General features: G+C 39.6%; 1 protein-coding gene across 9 annotated transcripts in view; it reads right to left on the reverse strand.

Annotated features, from left to right (window-relative positions):
* LOC125462866 (TRAF3-interacting JNK-activating modulator) overlaps positions 1 to 24,492 on the reverse strand; it is a 46,970-nt gene that overhangs the window by 4,466 nt on the left and 18,012 nt on the right. For 3 of the 9 annotated variants that reach the window (XM_048553312.2, XM_048553316.2, XM_048553310.2), the window contains exons 5-14: positions 23,243 to 23,272; positions 22,515 to 22,610; positions 20,314 to 20,385; positions 16,138 to 16,278; positions 15,476 to 15,613; positions 12,767 to 12,911; positions 6,135 to 6,197; positions 4,502 to 4,561; positions 4,311 to 4,423; positions 2,410 to 2,523 (exon numbers count right to left, since the gene is read on the reverse strand). In XM_048553312.2, the coding sequence (XP_048409269.1) occupies positions 2,410 to 2,523; positions 4,311 to 4,423; positions 4,502 to 4,561; positions 6,135 to 6,197; positions 12,767 to 12,911; positions 15,476 to 15,613; positions 16,138 to 16,278; positions 20,314 to 20,385; positions 22,515 to 22,610; positions 23,243 to 23,272 (972 nt within the window). Of the gene's footprint in view, positions 1 to 2,373; positions 2,524 to 4,310; positions 4,424 to 4,501; positions 4,562 to 6,134; positions 6,198 to 12,766; positions 12,912 to 15,475; positions 15,614 to 16,137; positions 16,279 to 20,313; positions 20,386 to 22,514; positions 22,611 to 23,242; positions 23,273 to 24,492 lie in introns of those variants that run through there. The other 6 variants (XM_059653378.1, XM_048553314.2, XR_009447000.1 and 3 more) reach the window with 5 other exon arrangements.

The raw sequence follows: 24,492 nt of genomic DNA on the forward strand, positions 1-24,492 counted from the left end.
CAGATGCCTTTTAAATAGTGTAACTGTCCCAGCCTCCACCACTTCCTCTGGCAGCTCTTTTCATACACACACCACCCTCTGAATGAAAAAAGTTGCCCCTTAGATCCCTTTTAATTCTTACCCCTCCTACCTTAAACCTATGCCCTCTAGTTTTGGACTCTGCGAGCCTGAGGAAAAAGCCTTGGCTATTCACCCTATCTATTCCCTTCATGTTTTTATAAAATTTACAATATCACCCCACAGCCTCCAATGCTCTAGGGAAATTAGCCCCAGCCTATTCAGCCTCTCCCTATAGCTCAAATGTTCCAACTCTGGCAACATCCTTGTAAATCTTTTCCGAACACTTTCTAGTTTCACAACATCCTTCCTGTAGCAGGGAGACCAGAATTGAATGCAATATTCCAAAAGTGGCCTAACCAATGTTCTATACAGCTGCAACATGACCTCCCAGCCCCTGTACTTAATGCACTGACCAATACAGGCAAGCATACCAAACACCTTCACTACCCTGTCTACCTGTGACTCCACTTTTAAGGAACTATGAACCTGCACTTCAAGTTCTCTTTGTTCAGCAACACTTCCCAGGACCTTATCATTAAGTGTCTAAATCCTGTCCTGATTTGCCTTTCCAAAATGCAGCACCTCACATTTATCTTAGTTAAACTCCATCTGCCACTCCTTGGCCCTCTGGCCTATCTCATCTATGTCCTGTTGTACTCTGAAGTAACTTTCTTGGCTGTTCACTAATCCACCAATTTTGGTGTCACCTGCCAAATCACTAACCATACCTCCTATGAGCCCATACAAATCATTTATATAAATGACAAAAAGTGGTGAATTCAGCACTGATCCTGACTATCAGAAAGAGGTACCAGAGTGAATTGTTAGAATTGTAAAATGAGCTGATGTCATGCTATCATCAACATTTTTCTATTATTTAATATCTCTACCTTGTGAAATGGTTCCAATAACCTATTCACACTTAAGTTATTCAAGCCAACACTGCCTGACAACTTCTCACATGTTGTCATACTGTGTAGTTTATGCAAAAATATACCAGTAAGTATGGCACTCCAAATACCAGAGATATTAATCCTATCTCTAATAATTCATGCTTATTTGTTTATTTCAAGAAAGATTCAAACAGATTTCTAAAATAATGTAAATTTTGATTTATTTTAATTTTGTAGAATTTATTTCAATGATGAAATGTAATAATTTTCTGTTTTCAATGATTAAAGTTTTTCTTGTTTTGGAGACAAAAAAAAATTGAAATTTTAATCACGTCATTAATATCAAAACCAATGCAAATCTCTTGGTTTAATTAATAATGTAAAAGCAACTTTAGCTTTTCTCTCACCTTGTTGGTGCATACTGCATTAAATAGGCTACGATTAAGAACAGTTTCACACTAATACTATCTATTCGTTCTATTTGCACAAACATTTCTGTCACCTGCTTGTTTCCTCAAACATTTCCCAAAATTTGCCCAAACAGACTGTAAATGTTTGGTTTTTACAAACTAGCTTGCTTGCCCTTTATTGTCATTACTAACTTTCTGCTAGTATATAAAGGCAGGAACAGGATACTGATTGTGGATGATCAGCCATGATCATAATGAATGGTGGTGCTAGCTCGAAGGGCCGAATGGCCTACTCCAGCACCTATTGTCTATTGTCTATTAACAATCCCTTTCTTAAAAATACAGATGACATAGGAGGGTCTAGAAAGATAGGTGCCAACACCATTAGTTTTAGAATGTTCCAGCAAAGAGCTGCTGCCTGCCCAATAAACCCAGGGGCTTCTTTTATGCTGTAAACTTTGTGGGTATATAAGCCACAAGGAAACAGAGTAGATAGCTGAAGATTTCTGAAGAATGGTCCCAACCCGAAATGTCAGCCTTCCTGCTCCTCTAATGCTGCCTGGCCTGCTGTGTTCATCCAGCTCCATACCTTGTTATCTCAGACTCCAGCATTGCCAGTTCCTACTATCTCTGAGACAGCTGAAATAATTGTGATGTGGAAGTTGGAATGGCTTGTGTAGAACAAAAACATGAGCACAGACTAAATGGGCTGAGTGGCCTGTTTCCATGCAATATATTCCATTTAATGTCTTTGGTTCTTTATCTTTTTAAGCCATGTTACCAAATTAATTCAAAACAGAACCACCAAACATACACAAAATTTGATGAGTTAATATGGGAATAAAAGATTATTGATGATCATTGAAAAAAGGTTAAATACATTATTTGAAACAAAATTTTTTGAATTCATGAAAAGGAGGCACCTATATTTGAGTGCGTGTCTTAAACCAAAATCTGGTGATTTATTCCCTGCCAACTATTAATCTCTGGTATTAGTGGCCATTTCTCACCTTGCATTGTGACTGCAGAGGATTTCAGAACCTCACCTGGGCAGGTTTCTTCTGAAAACTCTTTGGCTTGTTCTGATGATGCTGCATGTTTTTTAAGAAGGCACTATGCTCATTTTGCATAATCGTAAGCTTTGAATGGAGTTCAATGCACTACAGGATTGATAAGAAAGAATGGATTACACAAACACTGAGAATAATATGGCTCAGAAACAGAATCAAGAGGCAACAATCCTTACCAATAGTCCTCAATGCAAAGGACTCTCCATAAGTAAATAGAAAGTTCCACCTCCAAAAATGAGCATGGTTAATACTTTGTACTATTTTAATCTACATACAGGAATTTTACGCACTGTTTATGCATTGTACACCTTGTGTGATGTGGCTGTAATGACTGTGGAATCATCAGACCACTAACAGTCAGGATGGACTCTCCTCAGCTGAAAACTGAAAATGTGCCTTTTTCCTCACTTAGGTTTCAGTAGAAAGCAAACTTAGAATGAGCAAAGCGATGCCTGTATACAATTATGATTTACTTATTTATTCTTGAATTCTCTTGATTTCTCCACTAACAACTGATGAAATTGTACTGAAATCTCAGCATTTTACAGATCATATCATTTCATGCTATCATAGAGGAACATGAAACCAACAACCATGAGATGTGAAGTTCAGTTTCTGAGAGGAAATTTACGCTGATATTTGACGTGATGTGAAATTTCTCATTCATTTCTTCCATTAATCCGGAGATGACATCAGGGAGGCAGCCCTTATTCAGCAGGTGGAAGAACTCTGGGGCAGCAGCAGGCAATTGCAAGTTGCTGTCCATCAAGGGCACAACACACATCCCGCAGAACTGCAGGCCCAATCTGAGGGGTGGCAGCTCAGCAGTCTTGCAGTGTTACTGCTAACAGTGACTGATGCTCACACTTTCAGATTGACAGCAACCTGGAAGTGCTGCTAAATTTTGAGGAGGGAGCCAGGCACGCAGAAGGGCATGGCAGGTTGAGGTGGGCACAGATGCTGGTAGTACTGTTGCTGCCAGGGCAGCCGTTGTCACCAGCAGCCCTTTGAGAGTCATGTAGTGTCCTTTATGGAGGGCCTCTTCTGGAAACCATTGGGAAACTGCCAAGGTTTTCCAAGTGTCCTCCCATGTGATGGCAAAATAACTGCAAGGGCTGAATTGTATAAATTATCCATTCAGTGATATTGACTTCTCTGGCTGGGTCAGCATGATTATCCATTTCTAACTGGTGGTGAGCAGCTTTTATGAGTTGTTACATTCCATTTGCTGTAGATACACACATAGTGCTGTTAAGGAGGGAGTTCCAGGCCACTATTCAGTTCGTTGAGTGACTCACTTGGCTGGGAGATGAGTGGACCAATGTTCCTACTACTAACAGTATGCCTCTATGATGGTTAGATATCAGGCTTCTCTCCTAACTCCTTCCCTATCATACTTGCAACACTCGCACCTCAAAGCGTAAATCCGAAGTTGGTGGGAAAGTTTAACCCAATTATTTCTTAATCAGTCAACCTAATTTCTCGTGACTGAACCTTATGGTGAGAAATATGACTTCTATTTCAGTATTAGACAGGTATATAATATTAATGAATATTAATCTAAAACCATAATGTCTAATGCAATCTAACTGTGCTATTAGTATTTTGACAATTTCAAATATTTAGAAAAGGCAACTTGTAAGGCAGCTGTAAGTATGAGTAAACTAAAATATTTCAGTCAAGTATTCCAATATTAACCTTTGATTCTAAAAGGGAACATCAACATCAAAGCCCTTTAAAAACACTCTCAAAGAATTAAACAACATTAAACTTTTCACAGGTTTTGGTTTCTATTTTTGCACATATGAGGTTGTGCACATAATATGTTATATATTATGTAAAACCTAAGGTTGCTTGAGCGGATAATTATTTCTCACCTCTTCTTCTTTGGCATGAAGTAGAGTTGACTGTTTTTCCAATTGATTGCTTAGTTTGTTGACCTGCAGTTGAAGTGCCTGACACTGGTGTTCGCTCCTGGCTCTAAGTAAGTCTAGAATAAATCAAACCCACGTTTGACATTGATAATCAAATGCTGAATTAATCTGAAGTGACTGATATCTTCACTAACCATTCTGTTGCATTGCTTTCTCCTGCTCTGTTGCCTGGATGGTTTTCTTCTGCAACATTTCTGCAATTCGAAAAGTATTGAATAGAATTATTTTCAGCCGCACAGTTATTGTCTTACTTCATTTGAATTTCATGCCTATTCAAAACCAGAGCTAGGAGATGTCATGGAGCTGGAGGTTTGTCCCCATGATGTGACAAAGCTTGGGCTGAGGTGCACACTTTGGCAAGAAATTTAGATTGCTTCTCCCCAAGTCTTCTGGAAGCATTGCTGTGGCAGGAACTTCAGTTCTGGAAAGCTCCTATTAATCCCAGTGAGTTGGGAACTGTGATGTTACCACACTCCCTGCCCCACTACCAATTCTACAATAGCCTAGATCTTTCTTTTGGGTCCATGGCAAAATCCTCCTGCTGCCAAACTTTCATATCACCTCCACTTCCTACTGGGTTAAGGAAAGAATCTGTCAAAGCCCATGAAGCTAAAGCCTGGGAGTTTAAATCTATTGGAACTTACATTGTGGAAGCCCAGAGAAAGTCCCTAGGTACCTCAGTTGTTATCTGGATAATTAAAGGCAGGACTTAAACCTTAGGCTTCTATCTGGTGAATTTTGGTAATTTCCTGATGAATTTCTTGATTTTAAATTGTGCTTGTTGAAACTTTTTGGGAGAAATTTCATCTGAGGTGAGCATGGCACTGAAAATATTATTTTGGTTCATAATGGCAATGTAGTACAAAATAAACTCTTTAATTTACACACAGAGGAAAAGACCCTGATGTGGTGATAATTATTATTTTTCAAAGACCACAATCCCAGCTGATAATAAATTCATTCAATAACAATCAACCTTGGAATTGTTCTTAAAGAGTTGAGCTGTGCTGGCCATTTTATTAACTGTTCAGTGATCTAATGAAACAATTCAGCTGGGATGCAAATAATGCAAAGCACAACAAAACAGGCTAAATCTCATTCATATCCAGCTAATTCATTAGATCAATCATGTCGTACAAACAAAACAGGAAACAATATTGCCTTTGCAGATGAACATTAGTGCATAAAGTGGTCTGCAATGAATATTTGAACAAGGATCAAGGGCAGGCCTTTTGGCCCTTCAAGCCTGCTCTGCCATGGTTCCATCTTGCCAGAGAAAATTAAAACTGTGCAATGAATGCTGGTCTTTTAGCAGCATTTACATGGTTTCCAATTCATGTGATGTAGGTTTGATTTTCCTTTGTAATATAAATCTACAATGAAATCAATGCTGCAATAACTTACTTGGTTTTCAAGCTTGAAACCTCTACCAAATAGAAGGACAAGTGCAGCAAATGCAGGGGAACACTACCAGCACTTAAAGTTCCTCTCCAACTCACTCACTCTCTTGACCTGCACGTATATTGTCATTTCTTCACTGTGGCTGTGTCAACTCCTGAAACACACTTTCAAGTAGCACATGGGTGCCTCAACACCAGACTGACTGCAGTGAATATTTGAACAAGGATCAATAGTAGACCATTCGGCCCTTCAAGCCTGCTCTGCCATGCTTGCATCTTGTCAGAGGAAATTATGCAATGAATGCTGGTCTTGCTAGCAGCATTTACGTACCATGAAAAATGAATTTAAAATAAGTCAAACCCTTACCCTGTAGGCTAATGATTGTAGATGCCATTATCTGTCCCTGCTCTTCAGTTTTCTGTAATTTTGCTGGAAAAGAAAGCAAACTATGCTGCATATAGCAAAAGTTTCAAAACTTTCCAAAGTCAGTCTAATAGCTCAGAAATCCCAACTAGAAAGGAACATCATTTATCATTGAACGCCAAAATAGAGCCTCTACACATGGCATCAACAGGCTTCAGCCTGGGATAGACGGTACTACTGACCCATCAATAGGTTTGCTTTATAAAGGGGTCAGATAATGCGTTTCACATGGACAGAACCCTGTCTGTTACCAAAGGAACTCTTATTCAATGAGCTCCACTGAGAAATTAATTAATGATTTCCCATGTGGCTTGAAGGGTTTATCACATCCTTCCGAGTTTAAGGATTCCCCTTCACTCCTGTGATGATGGGGCCTCCTGCGGCATTTTGCCCATGGCCTCATTCCTAATGTTTCCCAGGTCTGGTTGAGGTGTGTATAAGAAGTAGGCAAATGTCTCTTCCATGACCATTGTTGAAGAGTTCATCCTCCGTGGCATGTTGGTCAAAACAATCGTATCTGTGGAGAGTTCCCACTGGAGGTGGTTGATGTGCTTTTTTTTGTGATCTTCTCTCCAGTTTTGACCATGTATGATACGGTCTTGTATTTTTAAGGATAAATGTCATGATCCTTGGAAAGCAGTCACTGAAGTTCCTTATGTGGATCATATCTTCCCCCTCTTAATTTTTGAGGTCTAGAAAAAACTTCAACTCCATTATGTTCCTTTGAATCAAAGCCCCCTTTTATGGTCTTCACCTTCTCCTCAACAGGGTATAATCTGCCCTTGTTGACTCTGTACCTGAGGTACGTTACCTTGTTTACCTGGAACACTCACTATTCCCTTCTTAGCTGGATGCCAGCCTCAGAAAAATGCAGCAAAGCCTCCTCCAAACTCTCTACAGTTTTCTTTGCAGTAGCTCCTGAGATTAAAATGCCATCCAGACAGGCTGCCACTCCGGGCACACCTTGGACGACATTCTTCATCCTTTGAAAGATGGCACAAGCCAAAGATACCCCAGAATGGCAAATGAGTGTTCTCGTACGGTCCTCTGTGATTATTTATAGTGATATACCTCCCAGATGACACCTCCAGCTCCAGACGGAGGTGGGCGTGGGTCATATTCAATTTAGTAGATAGGTAAATCCTCAGCCAGCTTTTCATACATGTCTTCTATGTGTGGCATAGGCTGTCTGCCTAGGTGGGAAACTCTGTAGACTGTCAACTCATAATCCCCACAAAGATGGACCAAGTCATCAGGTTTTACAACTGAGACTACTGGTGGGACCTATTCAGTAAATTGTGCACATGATGTTCCCATTCAGCCTCTCGCTTGTTAAGCATTGGTTTTTTATTATTATTCATTCACGGGAAGAGGGCATCACTGGCTATGCAGCATTTATTGCCCATTCCTTATTTCCCAGAGGGCAGTTCAGAGTCAACCACATTGCCGTGGATCTGGAGTCACATGTAGGCCAGACCAGGTAAGGATAGCAGCTTCTTTCCCTAAAGGATATTGGTGAACCAGGTGGGTTTTTCAACAAGCGACAATGGGTTCATGGTCATCAATAGATTCTTAATTCCAGGTACTTTACTGAATTCAAATTCCACCATCTGCCATGGCGAGATTCAAACCCAGGACCCCAGATTGTTATCTGGGTCTCTGGATTAACAGTCCAGCAATAATACCATCAGGCCATTGCCTCCCCTATGCTTTAAAGTATTTAGCTGCTTCTGGGTATACATAAATATTTTGGCACCTTTTAGCTTCCTGGCATCCTTTTGAAACACTTCAGAATACTTGCCAAAAATTTCATACAGATCATCAGTATCTATTTTTAAATCCAGGCAGATCTTCTGTAGCCAGTCCTTTCTCAAAAGGTTGGGATCTGACCTTTGCATGACCATTAAGGGGAATCAGATTATCTGTTGTCCATGGTTAATTGGAAATACAGTGGTCCTGCAAATAAATAAGGCCTCCCTAGTGCATGTAGGAAATCTAGCTTTGGTGTGTCACAGACTTAAAGGAAAGATGATCCACTGGAGTTTCCTAAAGGTTTGCTCCCTAACAATATAGAACATAGAACACAGAACATTACAGCACAGTACAGGCCCTTCGGCCCGCGATGTTGTGTCGACCTGTCATACCGATCTCAAGCCCATCTAACCTACACTATTCCATGTACGCCTATATACTTGTCCAATGACAACTTAAACGTACCTCAAGTTGCCGAATCTACTACCGTTGCAGGCAAAGTGTTCCATTCCCTTACTACTCTCTGAGTAAAGAAACCACCTCTGACATCAGTCCTATGTCTTTCACCCCTCAATTTAAAGCTATGACCCCTCGTGCTTGCCGTCACCATCCTAGGAAAAAGGCTCTCCCTATCCACCCTATCTAACCCTCTGATTATTTTGTATGTTTCAATTAAGTCACGTCTCAACCTTCTTCTCTCTAATGAAAACAGCCTCAAGTCCCTCAGCCTTTCCTCGTAAGACCTTCCCTCCATACCAGGCAACATCCTTGTAAATCTCCTCTGCACCCTTTCAAAAGCTTCCACATCCTTCTTATAATGCGGTGACCAGAACAGTACACAATACTCCAAGTGCGGCCGCACCAGAGTTTTGTACAGCTTCACCATAACCTCTTGGTTCCGGAACTCGATCCCTCTATTAATAAAAGCTAAAATACTGTATGCCTTCTTAACAGCCCTGTCAACCTGGGTGGCAACTTTCAAGGATCTGTGTACATGGACACCGAGATCTCTCTGCTCATCTACACTACTAAGAATCTTACCATTAGCCCTGTACTTTGCCTTCTGGTTACTCCTACCGAAGTGCATCACCTCACACTTGTCTGCATTAAACTCCATTTGCCACCTCTCAGCCCAGCTCTGCAGCTTATCTATGTCTCTCTGCAACCTACAGCATCCTTCGTCACTATCTACAACTCCACCGACCTTAGTGTTGTCTGCAAATTTACTAACCCATCCTTCTACGCCCTCATCCAGGTCATTTATAAAAATGACAAACAGCAGTGGACCCAACACCGACCCTTGCGGTACACCACTAGTAACTGGTCTCCAGGATGAACATTTCCCATCAACTACCACCCTCTGTCTTCTTTCAGCAAGCCAATTTCTGATCCAAACTGCTATATCTCCCACAATTCCATTCCTCCGCATTTTGTACAATAGCCTATTGTGGGGAACCTTATCGAACACCTTGCTGAAATCCATATACACCACATCAACCGGTTTACACTCATCTACCTGTTTGGTCACCTTCTCAAAGAACTCAATAAGGTTTGTGAGGCATGACCTTCCCTTCACAAACTGTGCTGACTATCCCTAATCAATTTATTCTTTTCTGGATGATTATAACTCCTATCCCTTATAACCTTTTCCAACACTTTACCAACAACTGAGGTAAGGCTCACTGGTCTATAACTACCAGAATTGTCTACTCGCCTTTTTGAACAGGGGAACCACATTTGCTATCCTCCAGTCATCTGGCACTATTCCTGCAGACAATGACGAGTTGTCTACATGGCAGTGCCTACATGTACCTTCGTATCTAGGGGTGACCATTTACTTGAAGTTTTATGTGAATTGGTACCACTTCCTCATCCTGCGAGTGATTTATTTGCAAAGTCCTATTGTGAGGTGTCTTCACTCTTTGGCTTGGGTGGGTACATGTTTCACTTGTTTTTATAGCCTTGTCTGGGGCAAACTCTACGGCCACGAATGCAGCAAATGGCATTCTTCCTACTCTCTGTATTGTGCAGAAATTTCCCATCCAGTTCTGGAATTCTGTGGCCTCCAACTCCAATCGCCCACACTTGGCAACCAACGAGAACCACGAATGTTGTTCGCTGGGGATTCGCTCTGCAGTATGGAGGTAAGCCAAGGTGGATGATGGGACCATCTACGGGGCCCTGAAGCTTCTGAGCCCCTTTTTCACATTTTCATGGGAAAGAGCTAGTTCTATGGCTTTCTTGAGGTTCAGATCTGGTTCAGTCAGTCACTTGCTTTCAGATGCAATATTATTAATTCCGCAAACTAAGAGATCTTGTGATATTTCCCGAAGTGCCAACCCACGCTCACAGTATTCTGCTAATTTATGCAGTTCCACCAAGAATTCAATAACTGGTTCCCCAGGAAATCTATTTAGAGTGCTAAACCTGTGCCAATACAATATAACATATGGTTCGGGGTCACTGTAGTCTAGTACTATGTCTATCGGTTCGCCAAAAGATTTTGACTCCAGTGCTGTCAAGTAAGTTAAATTCATTATGATGCTGAAAGTTGGGGCCGCACAAGTGGTCAGAAGGATTATGTCTGTGATCCTCTTGTATCCAGTTTGCTTGAAAGAAAGTAAGTATCTCATTTTTTCTTACTGGGTTCATTGAAAAAGCAGACTGTCTGAAACTTTTCTCCACCCTCGTGATCAATGCAATAACTCAGAAAGGAAAGGAATGTCATTTAATGTTTAACACCAAAATAGAGATTCTACTCAAGGCATACAAAGGCTAGTTTCAGCCCAGGACAGACAGTTTTGCCGACCCATCCTTGAGTCTGCCTTATAAAGGGGTCCAGAATCCAGTGATGAATTCTTACTGTGTAGGCCATTTCCTGCTACCAACCAAACTCATGTTCAATGAGCTGCACAGGCAGATTCATGAGTGATTCCCCATTGGCCTTGTCGGGGTGATCACAGTTAGATAACGTAAAACCAGAGGAAATACATTGCATGACTGTACCATCTGACAATATGATTTAACCTTGAGTTTCAGGAGCTCATCCTTAAATGATGCTTTGGCCAGAGATTTAACCTATACACAGTTCGCTCAAATGCTTATTTTTGCTTTTTTTCCCAGATAGCAGTACTTCCTTGTTTGCAACTGGTCAATGATATGAACTTTGTTGACATCGATACAGCATGCAACTGGTATCTATATTTTTATGAGAGCAATATTCAGTTCCAATTCTGGCCTTTGACACAAATGCTGCAGCAGAACCTTTAACTTTCTGACATCAATGAGATGTGTGGGGTAGGGTCTGCATCAGTTTAAGTGCTTCTTTCTCACTGTTGTAGATTTATTTGCCACTAGGTTTTCACCTCCGCCTGTGCCTGTTATGTATTCAATTTAGGAAGCAAGTCAAAAATCACAGAATTCATTACAGCTCATCTGCTAACCACTGGCAGAGAAAAACCAGGCTGTAATTGAGAAGGAGAAAGATATTTCTCAGGGCTAAAGGAGTCTAAGGATATGGGGCAAAAGTGGGAACCAGGTACTGAGTAGGACAATTAGTCATAATTATACTGAATCACAGAGTAGGCTCGAGCGACCAACCGGCCTGCTCCTGCTCTAATTCTCTTTGTTCCCATGAGTTAGTACAAACCCATATCTCCATCCAGGTGGGAATAGCTTCTGGAAGAAAGTTCCTGAAAAACGTCAATTTCACAAAAATTCCACACTGGCACAAAACATTAGCCCTGCTAAACCATGTGGATTATATTTCAGCACAAGTGCTGGGGCGTGCCCACTGGGAGTTTCTGACTATAGGGAGTGTTCTCTGATTTCCACAACAGATTTCTACACCACTAATATCTTGAATTGCTGCTCTCAGAGGGCTGGATGACCTGAAGAAGGGTCCCAACCCGAAACGTCAACTTTCCTGCTCCTCTGATGCTGCCTGGCATGATGTGTTCCTCTAGCTCGACACTTTGTTATCTCTGGCTCCAGCATCTGCAGTTCTAGCTATCTCTAACTAAAAAAAGGAACTGTTTGGTTTCAGTTTTGCATCAACCCTCAGCCAGCCACTTGCATCTTCTAGCAGACCACGATGGGACTGAAATTAACAATTTTTTTTAATGCATCAAATTCAGGAAGTTAATTGTGCAGATTTATTTTTAAATAATTGAATTTTCTAAATTTTCTTTAAAGTTATTTTGAATGACAGGGTCTGAACTGCATTAACCTTCTGAGTCTTCTATTCAGTCAGTAGTGCCTACGTTAGTGGTTAGAATCTGTTGGCTTGCTATGTAGGCCAATGGGCACGATTTTCCAGACACAGTTGTCATCTGACTGGAAGTGGGAAGTGAACTAATTCAGTGGGTTGTTGGTGGACCCACCACTTTCTTGCCCTTGTCTGAATTGAGCATTGCCTTCTTACCCCACTGCCAATTGTGGCTCTTAGGTGGTCAATTAATTTTACTACCAACATTCAAATTTTGATAGAGACAATTCTTAGATACTCTAGTATCCTGAAACTAAATAAAGAATCATTTATTTGTTCTAAATTCAAGGACCTTAAATTATGTTAGTTAAATAAGTTCATATATCACACTGAATCAGACTAACGAGATTATCATTACTTTCCCTCAAATATTTTTAATGTTATAGAACAAATGCACCCATTAAAGTCAATGATTTCAATCTGATTATAGGCCACCTTATCAATTACAAACACCCTGTTGCATTAATGCTGACTATTTGATAGTAAACCACATTAAATGATACACTGTTAAACAGACACCATTTCCCTTCCCTCCTTGCCCAGATAAAAACAATACCTTTGCTTCTTAGAAGCTGCTCTTGCTGGAGTTCATTTTCTTCTCTTAATGCATCAATTTTATCCAAGAGTTTCTGTGTCTCATTTTCTGTATCTTGGGATTTTGTTTGTAAATTTCTGAGCAACATGTTGTCTTTTTCTACTCTCTAAAAGAAAAGGAGGATGAAAAGACAGAGAAGAAAACAAGGGTAACAGAGTAAGAGCAATAAGCCATACTATGAGGAAAGGTGGGGCAACATTTTTTCTTATGAGATAATTTGTGAATAAAGTATTGAGAATGTCCTTCAGTGACTTCAATTTGCAGTTACTTTTCTTTTGCTATGGCAGCTTTTTGCACTTTAACACAAGACAATAAGAGCTAATCTGTTCTAAAACCCAATAAAACCCTCAACAAACCATTGTACATATTACATTCTCTACAATTGTCCAATATTTGGGAGGCATTATTAACACCCTGGTGGTGACCATTGAACAGAAGTTGAATTGGGCCAGTGATACAAATATATGGCTACAGAAGCAGGTCAGAGACTAGGAATGCTGCAGTGAGTAACTCACCTCCTAACTCCTTAAAGCCTATCCATTATTTACAATCAGGACAGTGATATTCCCACATGCCTGGATGACTGCAGTGCTAACAACACTCAAGAAGCTTGACATTGTCCAGGATAAAGCAGCCTGCCTAATTGGCACCACATCTACAAACATTCACTCCCTCCACCACTGATGCTCGGCTGTAGTATTGTGTGCCATCTGCAGGTTACACTGCAGGAACTCACCAGAAGTTCCTTCGATAGCATCTTGCAGATACATGCCACTACCATCTAGAAAGACAACAGCAGCAGATGTATGGGAAAACTACCACCTTCAAATTCCCTCTTGGCCAGTCACTGATTTGAAAATGTAATGCTGTTCCTTCTGTGGTTGCATCAAACCCTGGAATTCCCACCCTAATGGCATTGCAGTACCTACAGCAAATGGATTGCAGTGGTTCACGTATGTCATTCAGTAAGACCTTATGAAGGGCAATTAGGAATGGGCAATAAATGCTGACCAGCCAGTCACACCCAGATCCCAAGAACGAATATTAAAAAAAAATTATTTAGTCAGAATGATGGATATTCCCCTTGATCAACAATGGAATACTGACTTTAATACCAAATAGTAGATTAGATACTTTGTAAGCTCTTGGTTCATGAAATACCAGCTCATAAGTAACCAATGTATGGATCACTAACACTGTCTGTATTTAAGCAATGATATAAATTACTCCTTAGCCAGCTAACATTTGGGATATTTTTCTGCAACATGCCAATTTTTAAGTAATTCCTTCTGTAACCAGCCTACAGATATTGACAATGTCTTCAGGGGCATTGATGACTTTGCTTGTTCAATTCTCTGTTCCTTCAGTTGGGAAGTGGAACTGGTAATGAAACAAGACTTTAGCATAAATTTGATTTTCCACTCCATTGTTCACTTAGCAGCCTAGTTTGCTTGCTAGTATAATACTGAACGATTCAGCAAGGAAGCACCCAAGTTAAATTATTGCACATTCGTGAACAAAAACAGTGAAAATATTCCCAGATTTGGGAGCATGTGTTACATTCATATGAAACAAGATGATAATTAAAATATTTCTCTTATTTAATGAGTCACCAACCATCGTTAGTCAGTCTGCAGTATCAGAGTTCATGCAGATCCTGAGGAGTTTTAGTGAATGGCTAGAACTGAGCATCTTTTTTTTAAATGGAATCCCTACAGTGTGGAAAGAGGCCATTCAGCCCAACAAGTCCACACTGACTCTTCAAAGAACATTCCACATTACACCGCCCCCCCACCCTCACCATTCCTGTAATCATGCCTGTTCTATGGCTAATCCACCTCGCCTGCACATCCCCAGACACTGGGGAATTTAACAAGGCCAATCCACCTAACCAGCACATCTGCAAATTAGACTGTAGGAGGAAACTGGAGTACCTGGAAGAAACCCACTCAGACACCGGGAGAACATGCAAACTCCACACAGACAGTTACCCATAACTGGAATTGTACCCAGGTCACTAGTGCTGTTAGCCATCATGCCACCCCTAACCATATGAGTCACTGGCCTCAGTATCTGGTGAGAGCAAGGTGAATTATACTGCAAGCTGAGATTTTCTTATCAACTCATTATTAGATCTAGTGTGCTTCAAAGATTAGCACTGTACTGATTCGACAGTGAGGCAGTTTGCCAGTACAGGAGGAATTGTGTTAACATTAGCCTCCCTCAACCTCACTATGAACCATATACTTTTGCTGGAAGTTGTATCAGTCTCCTGAGAGACAAACCTGCCGTGGATATGTGGCAACGGAATATAGAAAGTAGCCACTTTGTCAATTATAGTCAGTTCTGCAATAATGCTTGTTTCTTCATTGCGAATTGGCTTTAACGTGATTGAAGAATTTAGATCACCATATGTAGAACACGAACTTTCCTTACTGGTATTGGCTACAACGCGATTCTGGCCTCATTAGTTTGATGCGATTTTCTTACAACCCAAGATCGCACGAGAACGTTAACTATCGTGTTAGATCAGAACCAACTGTATTGGAATACTGGTGGTATAACTTATAATTTTTGATCTGTTGGAAAATGTAAGCTAATGCTTTCAGCTTACTTAATCAATTTACTTTTAAAATTAATGAGTTATTATGCACGATGACGCTAAATTACCTGTAGCTTAGTCTGCACTATGTGCAATTGGTCTGTGGTTTCTGAATGCCTGGTTGTCAGTTCAGAGCAATCTGCCAGTGCCCTATTGTACGACTCCTTCCAATGAGAGCACTCTATCTCTGCTGCACTCAGTGATCTCTGAAAACAAGAAAGCAATATTTATAAATCTTCACAAACCAATTCTTTTGGAAAAGGTATGATTTGCCAGAAGCGGTTAAATTCTGCCTTCCTTCACTGAAGGTTGACCTTATTTCTCGCTTCCGGCACTTTGCTGAATTGAAGTTGTAGAAAGCGTAACCAAACATATTGATTTGTATAAACGTAAAATCTCACGTTTTTAATAAGAATCTTACTTGAATTAAAAAAGAACAAAAAAGTCATTGAGCTAAACATGCACATGAACTAGCTTATTTACCATTCGTTAACAGGATATCATTTGAAAAATAAACTAGTTCAAATCACAATTCCAAACTTAGACAGTTTGAAGCTGTTTTAGAAATGTAAGTTTTTGGTGCTTCTCACTCTTAAAATCAATTTGTCTCCTTGGATTGTGATTTGCTTCAATCTGTTCATTCTTAGTTCTGACTTCAGTCATTTCCACAGCCTTAGCAGCTGGAACTGAGTTCTTGATCACTTCCAGATTTTAACTTTCTGTCTCTTACCTGGACATTGGCCAGTGTTTGTTCTGCAGCTGTTTTCTCTTTGATTGCTTTCTGGAGCGACTCCTTAGCAATGTGCTCATACTTGAGTTTTTGCTGCTGCATTTCGGCCATGGTTTCCTTCATACTGTCTCGCGAGTGATTCTACGGTGAACAATAGATGCTGCTATTTCCCAGCTATTCACACAATGCAATCTGAAGCTCAGTATTTACGATCAGATAACAAACTGTGGAGCTGGATGAACACAGCAGGCTAAACAGCATCTTAGGAGCACAAAAGCTGAATTCCATCAAAGTTTTTTTTCTGATGAAGGGTCTAGGCCCGAAACATCGGCTTTTGTGCTCCTAACATGCTGCTTGGCCTGATATGTTCATCCAACTCTACACTTTGTTAACTGAGGGAGCCCAGTAGAGTTTACACTAATCTCCATTAAATCTAACAACATTTAAATTGGAACCAAGGCACCAATGGAGTGGGAAATGGAGCTCTATTTTAATTACTTGCTGGCATGATTTATAGTGTGCGATTTTTAAAAAAATCATTTATTTGAAAGTTTGGATTGTGAACTAGTAGCATGTGGGTTTTGGTGTGTGTGGATGAAAAAAAATAATTAACTCATCAGGCTTACTGGAGTCATTGTTTAAAAGAAAACAATATGAGCAAAATAACTCCTGGCGTGTTAGTGGGAATTTGTTAGCAGTTGGAGAGCTTTTGCTGGCTAACAGAATAAATATTGAACAACATTAGATTACTTTCAGTTGGAAGGATCCTTTTCTTTGCTTAGGAGAAACAGCTATAGAAGTTATATGTGTAAAATAGTTTCTCCTGAAGAGAATTGAAAAGTTCCATGTCAGAGGTGTTTGGTTAGAACCCTGTACAGGTTATTGAAAATTGAGAAAGTCTAAACTGGGTTGTGTGAATACTCAAGGAAGAGAATAGCATATTATCAAGACTTGGAATTAAAAGAAACAGTTAAGTTAAACTCTGTAGTTGCAATAGAGAAATGAATTCTCTCTGGTGATTAGGTACCGTTGGGCACAGTTGGGATAGGTAGAATATTGTATTTTGCTGTATGTTTTGAAATCTTTCAAATTGTGTCATTTGTAAATACTTTTGTTTATTTTATTTTTTCATATTTTGCATAACAAACTTCTGTGCTATTATTAAAAGCAAATCTGCAGAATTGCATGTTTGCGTTTCAGTGAAAGACTGTTTTTGTAAAATAAACAAAAAAAAGCAAATTTGATCTATTAAGCCAGATTTAAGTCTGTTTTGTGACTCATCCAGCTGGGATCATAACACTGGCGGTGTTCCCACTAAGCAGAGCAGGAAAGCTCCCACTATGGTGTTGAAGCAAATCTATGAATGGATCTTTGAGGACTTCAGTTCTGAAACTTCTGTTCTTAATTTTGCTGAGCTCAACCAATGAACTTGGAAACAAATAAAAACAAAGAAAATGAAGTGCTAGAGATAATGGGAACTGCAGATGCTGGAGAATTCCAAGATAATAAAATGTGAGGCTGGATGAAAACAGCAGGCCAAGCAGCATCTCAGGAGCACAAAAGCTGACGTTTCGGGCCTAGACCCTTCATCAGAGAGCTCTGATGAAGGGTCTAGGCCCGAAACATCAGCTTTTGTGCTCCTGAGATGCTGCTTGGCCTGCTGTGTTCATCCAGCCTCACATTTTATTAAAATGAAGTGCTAGCCTCTTCAATATGGAATCGCTTCTGCAGAGTAAGGATCCTATTTGTTTTATTCACTATACATCCCTTCCATATTATCACTTACTGACATATAAAAGACCAAGAAAACAGATGAAGCAGAGATCACTTTAGACAGGAATTGCACCTCTTCATATTTAGCTTTAGATTACATTCCTTTATGCATTTCATTTTCTAAAATCACATAACATCAGGTTATAGTCTGACAAGATTATTTGAAATTACAAGCTTTTGGAGCACAGGCCCTTTGACAGGTGCAATGAAAGGAAAGCACACAGACACAGAGTTTACCAGCAGAGAGTTGAAGGGCAGGGAGATCCAAAGGTCATACAACTGGTGTGAGTGGAGTGAACAAACCTAAATTGGCTGACTGACTGCCTCCTGTTGAATCTTTAATCATTCATACATTTCTGCATTCTAGAAATTGCAGAAACAGGATATGGAGAACACTATTAGAAAGGAGACGTAAGTTGCGATTGATTTAGATGCAAATTCCAGAATCTGTTTCAAGTCACTGCCCCAAGATAATTAAAGATTTCATCAGTGACTGCTGAACTTTCCAAACTTCAAACAGGCAGAGTGATAGGAATATACAAAAGGTGACATCTCAGGTCATTGTAGGTGTGATGCCTTGTTCAGAATCTGTCTCAGAGTTTTAACCAGGAATCAGGCTGGTTTTATTTCAAAAGCAGGAATTTATAAAATGCCACACTGACTAATTGTGATTACAAATTGTGTGTTTCTTGAACAAAATAGAATATACCTACAAATGGACAATCACCTTGGATGAAATGATTCACCACATAGATTTATATGTGTGCGTGTGTGAGTAAGAGAAAGTATAATGTATGAGAGCATATGTATGTGAGAGAGTCTGTATGTCAGTGTATGTTTCTGTGTGAGAGAGTGAGTGTGGGTGACTGTGTTTGTGTGAGAGAGTGTGTGTGTATTTGTGTGACAGTGTGTGTGAGTGTATGTGTTTGTGTGTGAGTGTGTGTGTTTTTGTGTGTGACAGAGTGTGTGTGTGTTGGTGTGAGAGAGTGTGTGTGAGTGTGTAAGTAAATGTGTTTGTGCAAGAGACAGTATGTGTGTGTGTGTGTGTGTTTGTGCGTGAGAGAGACTGTATGTGACTGTTTGTGTGAGAGGGTATGTTTCTGTGTGTGTGTGTTTGTGTGAGAGGGATGGTGAGAATGTGAGTGTGTTTGTGTGAGAAAGAACGTGTGTGTGTGTGTGTGTGTGCGCATGCTTGAGGGAGAGTGTGTGAGTGTGAGAGAGTACATGTGTGTGCGCGCGAGGGTGTTTGTGTGTGAGCGAGTGTGCATATATGAAAGAGTGTGTATATTTCTCTGAGAGCGTGTGTGTGAGTCCATGTCTGTGAAAGTGCGTGTGAAAGAGTGTGTGTGTGAGTGTATTTATGTTTGTGAAAGAGAGAGTCTGTGTGTATGTGTGCGTATGCGTGAGTGTGTGTGTGCATGTGAAGGAGTGTGTGAATGTATGTATGAAAGTGTGTGTGTACATATGTGAGAGCGTGTGTGTGTGTGTGTGTGTGTGTGTACATATGTGAGAGTGTGTGTGTGTGTGTGCATGTGTGTGTGTGTTTGTGTGAGACAGAAAGTGTGTGTTTGAGTACGTGTCTGTGAGTGTTTGTGTATGTATGAGAAAGAGAGAGTGTGTGTATGTGTGCGGAAGTTAAATTAGAGGATGATCAGAAAATGAAATGATGCGGATGTTGCCAGTGTTGGACTGGGGTAGAGAAAGTCAAAAATCACACAACATCAGGTTATAGTCTACCAGATTTATTTGAAAACATGAGCTGTCAGAGCACAACCCCTTTGTCAAGTGCAATGAGAGGAGAGCACCCAGACCCACAGTTCATAGGCAGAGAGATGACGGGCAGAGAGATGAAAAGATGTTACAATTGTGAGAGTGAATAAGCTAAAATGATGGCTTCACTGCACTCCACTTTTTTTGACTTTGTCCACCCCAGTACAGCACCAGTGCCTCCAGATCATCCCATTTCTGATAGCCCCCTCATTTAGCTTCTGCTTCATTCTTCTAGTTTATCATTTAATCCTAAATTCATGCTCTGATTCTCAATCACTGTAAATAATATGTCACAATTTAGCTCTGAAGCCGATTCGTGATTTTGAAAATCCTCATTAGAGCTTCTGACTTTTAGTATTTCAGTGAAAATATAGCCCCGGTGCTTTACACCTTTAGTAGCTATTTCCCTGTGTCATTGCAGTGAATTTTCATTGCACTCTTTAAATAATTCAATTATCTTTTATATTGGATCACCAATACCAATTTTGACCTAATTAATATCTCATACATATCTAACATTACTCCAACATTTTTCCTTCTAAATATGTATAAAAGACATCTTTAACGCAAAGATTTATAGGAACCAGCTCAATTAATAAAGTATTTCTTTAAATATAATTTTCTTTCTGTTACCTGTGTCCAGGTGTGTAACTGATTTTCAAGTGACTGCAATTTGCAACGCATTGAGTCATCATCTAATTGTACCTAAAAAAGCATAAATAAAATTTAATCCATAGCAAATACCAAAGAGAAGAGCCCAAACGATGCTGGGCTACAACATGTTAATCATTAGGAAATTCACCTCATCTATAGCCAGGTCATGTCTGTTTATTTCATTAATGTCACTTCAACTCCTGCATCTGTGAAGCTGATATGGAGCCAACTCAAATGCTGCAAGAGCTCCAGAAAAAGTCAAGGTAAATATGAGTGAACAACTTGCAATTCTTCTCTTCTTCCTGTTGCTCAACGATGGCCCAAACCCTACTCACAACCCAGCCAAAGGGTGCCTTGGGTCATTTTAAGTTGTTCAAACTTGTGTTTGTATCACCTTTCATAAATTACCACATAGCTGCCTGATTTCTCAGTTAAGAAACATGTGTGAGAGAATGTTTAAAAAAGAATATGGGACGACAGAGAGATAGAATCTAAATCAGAAAATACCAACTAGGTTTTTTTAAAACTATCTCCTTGTATTATGACAAATAAACACACCATAGTCTAAGACTGAACTGAGCACAGAAAGAGTATTCAAAGTTATTGCAACATCAGATATTGGCATAGAAAATAACATTGTGAGGACATTAAAATTAATTAGATTTTTTTATTTAACACAGGGTGAAATGCCAGAGAGGAGCCTTGTTTCTAATGGGTAGCCTCCTTGGTTCAGAGGTCAGAGCATAGAATTATAAATCCTACAGGTCAGATGGAGGCTATTCAGCCCATCAAGTCTGCACTGACCCTCTGAAGAGCATATGAGCCAGAGCCAAGTTATTTTCTGGTCACAATCTGTTTGGGGTTCAAGTCCCATCCCAGCATTTGATGGTCACGGAAGGTGGTGATTGTCAACCTGTAAGTTCTTCCATCATTCCTTTGTCAGACAATAAGAATGAGAGAGTTTCCTGGTGGGGTATCCTTGACATAGTTGGAATCCTTCATGATATGTCTCTGGCACCACGTTAACAACCTATTCCAGGAAACACAGAGTATGAAGGGGGACCAAAGCATGTAGTTTGTCTGCCTTACACAAACTTCTACAACAACACAAGGAATGAGAGCAGGAGTAGGCCGCATGGCCTATCAAGGCTGTTCTTCAACACAATAATGGCTGAATTTGATCTCTAGCACCATTTTCCCTTCTGGTCCATATATTCTACACTTCCACGAGATACCAAAATTCTGCTTATCTTTTGTATTCAATGATGAAATCCACAACCTTTTGGGTTAGAGAATTTCAAAGATTCATAACTCTTTGAGTGAAATAAGTTCTCCTCATCTCAATCCTAAATGATTAGCCATACTGCCTACTCCCATGTTCTAAATTCCCGAACAAGCATAGACAATTGTTCGACCTCAATCCTGTCAAACCCCTTTTTTTTATTTTCTAACAAGACTAACTTCAAAGAATAGAGGCAATATCTCTCCAAAGGACAAATAAAACATATTTTTGCAGTGGCATAATTGTACCGCAACTTATTCTCTTAGTGTGGTTGATCTAAATAAATAAATACAAATACACTGGCCTTATGAATAAAATTGGAGAACTTTGTACATTAAAATAATTACAGCTCAAACTGAAATACTAAAATAATTACAGAAATACTACTTGTGCTAGGACCTGCATTAAAGCCAACGTAGTATTTTCCTGCCAAATTGAATCCAGCCTTCTGTATGGTGGAACCTCCATTTTAGGAAATTTGTTTAGCTGGACGTATATGATTCTAAAATAAAATCCATTCAAGCAAAAAAAAGGCTTATTGACATAACTTGCACCAGCATAGTCTTCTCAAGACATAATTAATGATGATCAGTTTACAATTTACTTATAATTAAAAGAATACTGCCCACATCATACTAGTCTGGACATATATCACCTTTCTTTCATTGACATTGGGTCAACATTCTGCAAATGCCTAACATCTACAAGCCTCATCATAACAAGGACTCCAGCAGTTCAAGAAAGCCAACTAGTATTTCTCAGAGAAACCAGGGATGGACAGAAAATGACAGTTTTAAAAACATTTGTAAGGCCTCTTGAGTAAATATCAAACAAAGTAGAAGATTTTGTTTTAAATAACCTGTAGTAATTAACAATAGATCACCCACTCCATCCCTACCTTCCATGATTTCTCTGCTGCCTGCAAAACTGTTGCAAGAAGTTGTTGAAGAATAGTGAACTTCTGTTTAAGCATTAGCTCACGATGCAGAGCTTCCTATAAAAGAAATCTACATTCAGTGTTCATCAAACTTTAACAATCTGATAAACTCACATTCTTGTTTGTGCTTTAAAACTCTATTAAATAATTAAAACTTCAGATTTTGGATTACTGTAATATAAAACCAAATGTACTCACCTACTTTTTTTCAATCCTTCACAGGATGTGGGCATAGCTGGCCAGGCCAGCATTAATAGCACATCCTTAATTGCCCAGAAGGTATAGAATTACATCTGGAACAGACCAGGTAAGGATGGCAGTTTTTGTCCGTAAAGGACATTAGTGAATGAGTTGGGTTTTTCTGACAATTGACAATGGATTTAGGATCATCATTAGACTCTTGATTCCAGATTGTTTTAAATTGAATGCATCGCAGGGTTTGGATACAGATCACCAGAACATTACCTCGGCCTGTGGATTTATAGTCTATCAATAATATCACAAAGTCATTGCCTGCCCCGCCTGAGTGCAAAAACTCACATTCCCTGACTGGGAATCAGACTTGGACCATGACCGTTAAAGCACCAAATCCTAACTACTAGGCCACTTTGGTGAATTAGAAGAGTACATTTTTATGAGATTCTAAATGGTCAATACCGTCTTCAGAAAAAGGACTTGTGAGATATTACCTTTAGGTATTCAGACAGTTGCTGGATCTCCTACAAAACATAAATTACAGATAAAATCAATTTAAAGAACCAAAATTTGGTGTGAATGAACAAATGGTATTCAATTCGTTAACCTTTTTTTACATTAATCTTAACCACTCCACTTAATGTTTCTTGACTGATCAACGATATTAGCTCCATTGTCCTATTCTGCCAAACGCTATCTGCTAGATTAAATATTAAGTACAATTTGTGAGGTAACAATGAAATACTCTGGATGTTAGAAAGCTAAAATAACAGAAAATGCTGGAAATGTTCAGCAGAGCTGACAGAATCTGCCTCAGGAAAATCAGAAGAGTAACTGGAGCTTCTTCAGCTCTGACGAAGAGTTACATTCAATTCAAACCATTATCATTTCTGACATATCTCCTGACATCGATTTAAAGCTTTTTTAAAATAAAATCAGGTGTTGCATATCACATTGACCTACAATGGTGTTCAATGATGTTTTCAATATTTCTACTCCACTGAGCATTTTAAATATCTAACCGAACCATCTCCTTTCAAGACTGAGAGTTCAAGTCCTTGTAATTTCCCTTCATACTTAATTAGGAACAAGAAATTAGCATTATCTTCTCTTTGTACCTTGTTTGGGCCTTGGATATTTGCACCGTATACTGATGACTAGAACCCAATTTCAGTTTGGGTTCCAACAGGGCCAGTCAGCTCAACATTATCACAGTCTTGGTCCAAACTAAGACAAATTTCAGCATTGATGAAGGAATGATTGTCCAAAGACAGCATTTGACTTTGTGTAGTATCAAGGAGCCCTAGAAAATTTGAACTCAGTGAGAATTGGAGAAGTGGTCTCTACTGATTGGAGTTATTCTTAGCAAAGATGTAATTGTGGTTCAAAAACAGAAATTGCTGGACAAACTCAGCAGGTCCAGCAGCATCTGTATGGAGAGAACAGAGCTAATGATAACTATGTCGGTTGGACCAAACAAGTATACCTCCTCTGTCCAGGATCTTTATCACCTCAACTTCTGCATTAGTGACCTTTCATCCAACCTAAAGTCAACAATAAGGATGTTCACTGATTATTCAATGTTCAGGATCATTTCTAGTTCCTTTGGGATGCATTAGTCTATTCCAGCATGCAGCAAGACGTGGAAAACACTCAGTGTCAAATAATATGTACAAGAACAAACAGTTCCAACAAGGGAAAAGTCAACCATCTCCTTTGACGTTCAATATCATTGCCATTTTTG

The sequence above is a fragment of the Stegostoma tigrinum genome, chromosome 21, assembly GCF_030684315.1.
Source record: "Stegostoma tigrinum isolate sSteTig4 chromosome 21, sSteTig4.hap1, whole genome shotgun sequence".
Taxonomy (NCBI): Eukaryota; Metazoa; Chordata; class Chondrichthyes; order Orectolobiformes; family Stegostomatidae; genus Stegostoma; species Stegostoma tigrinum.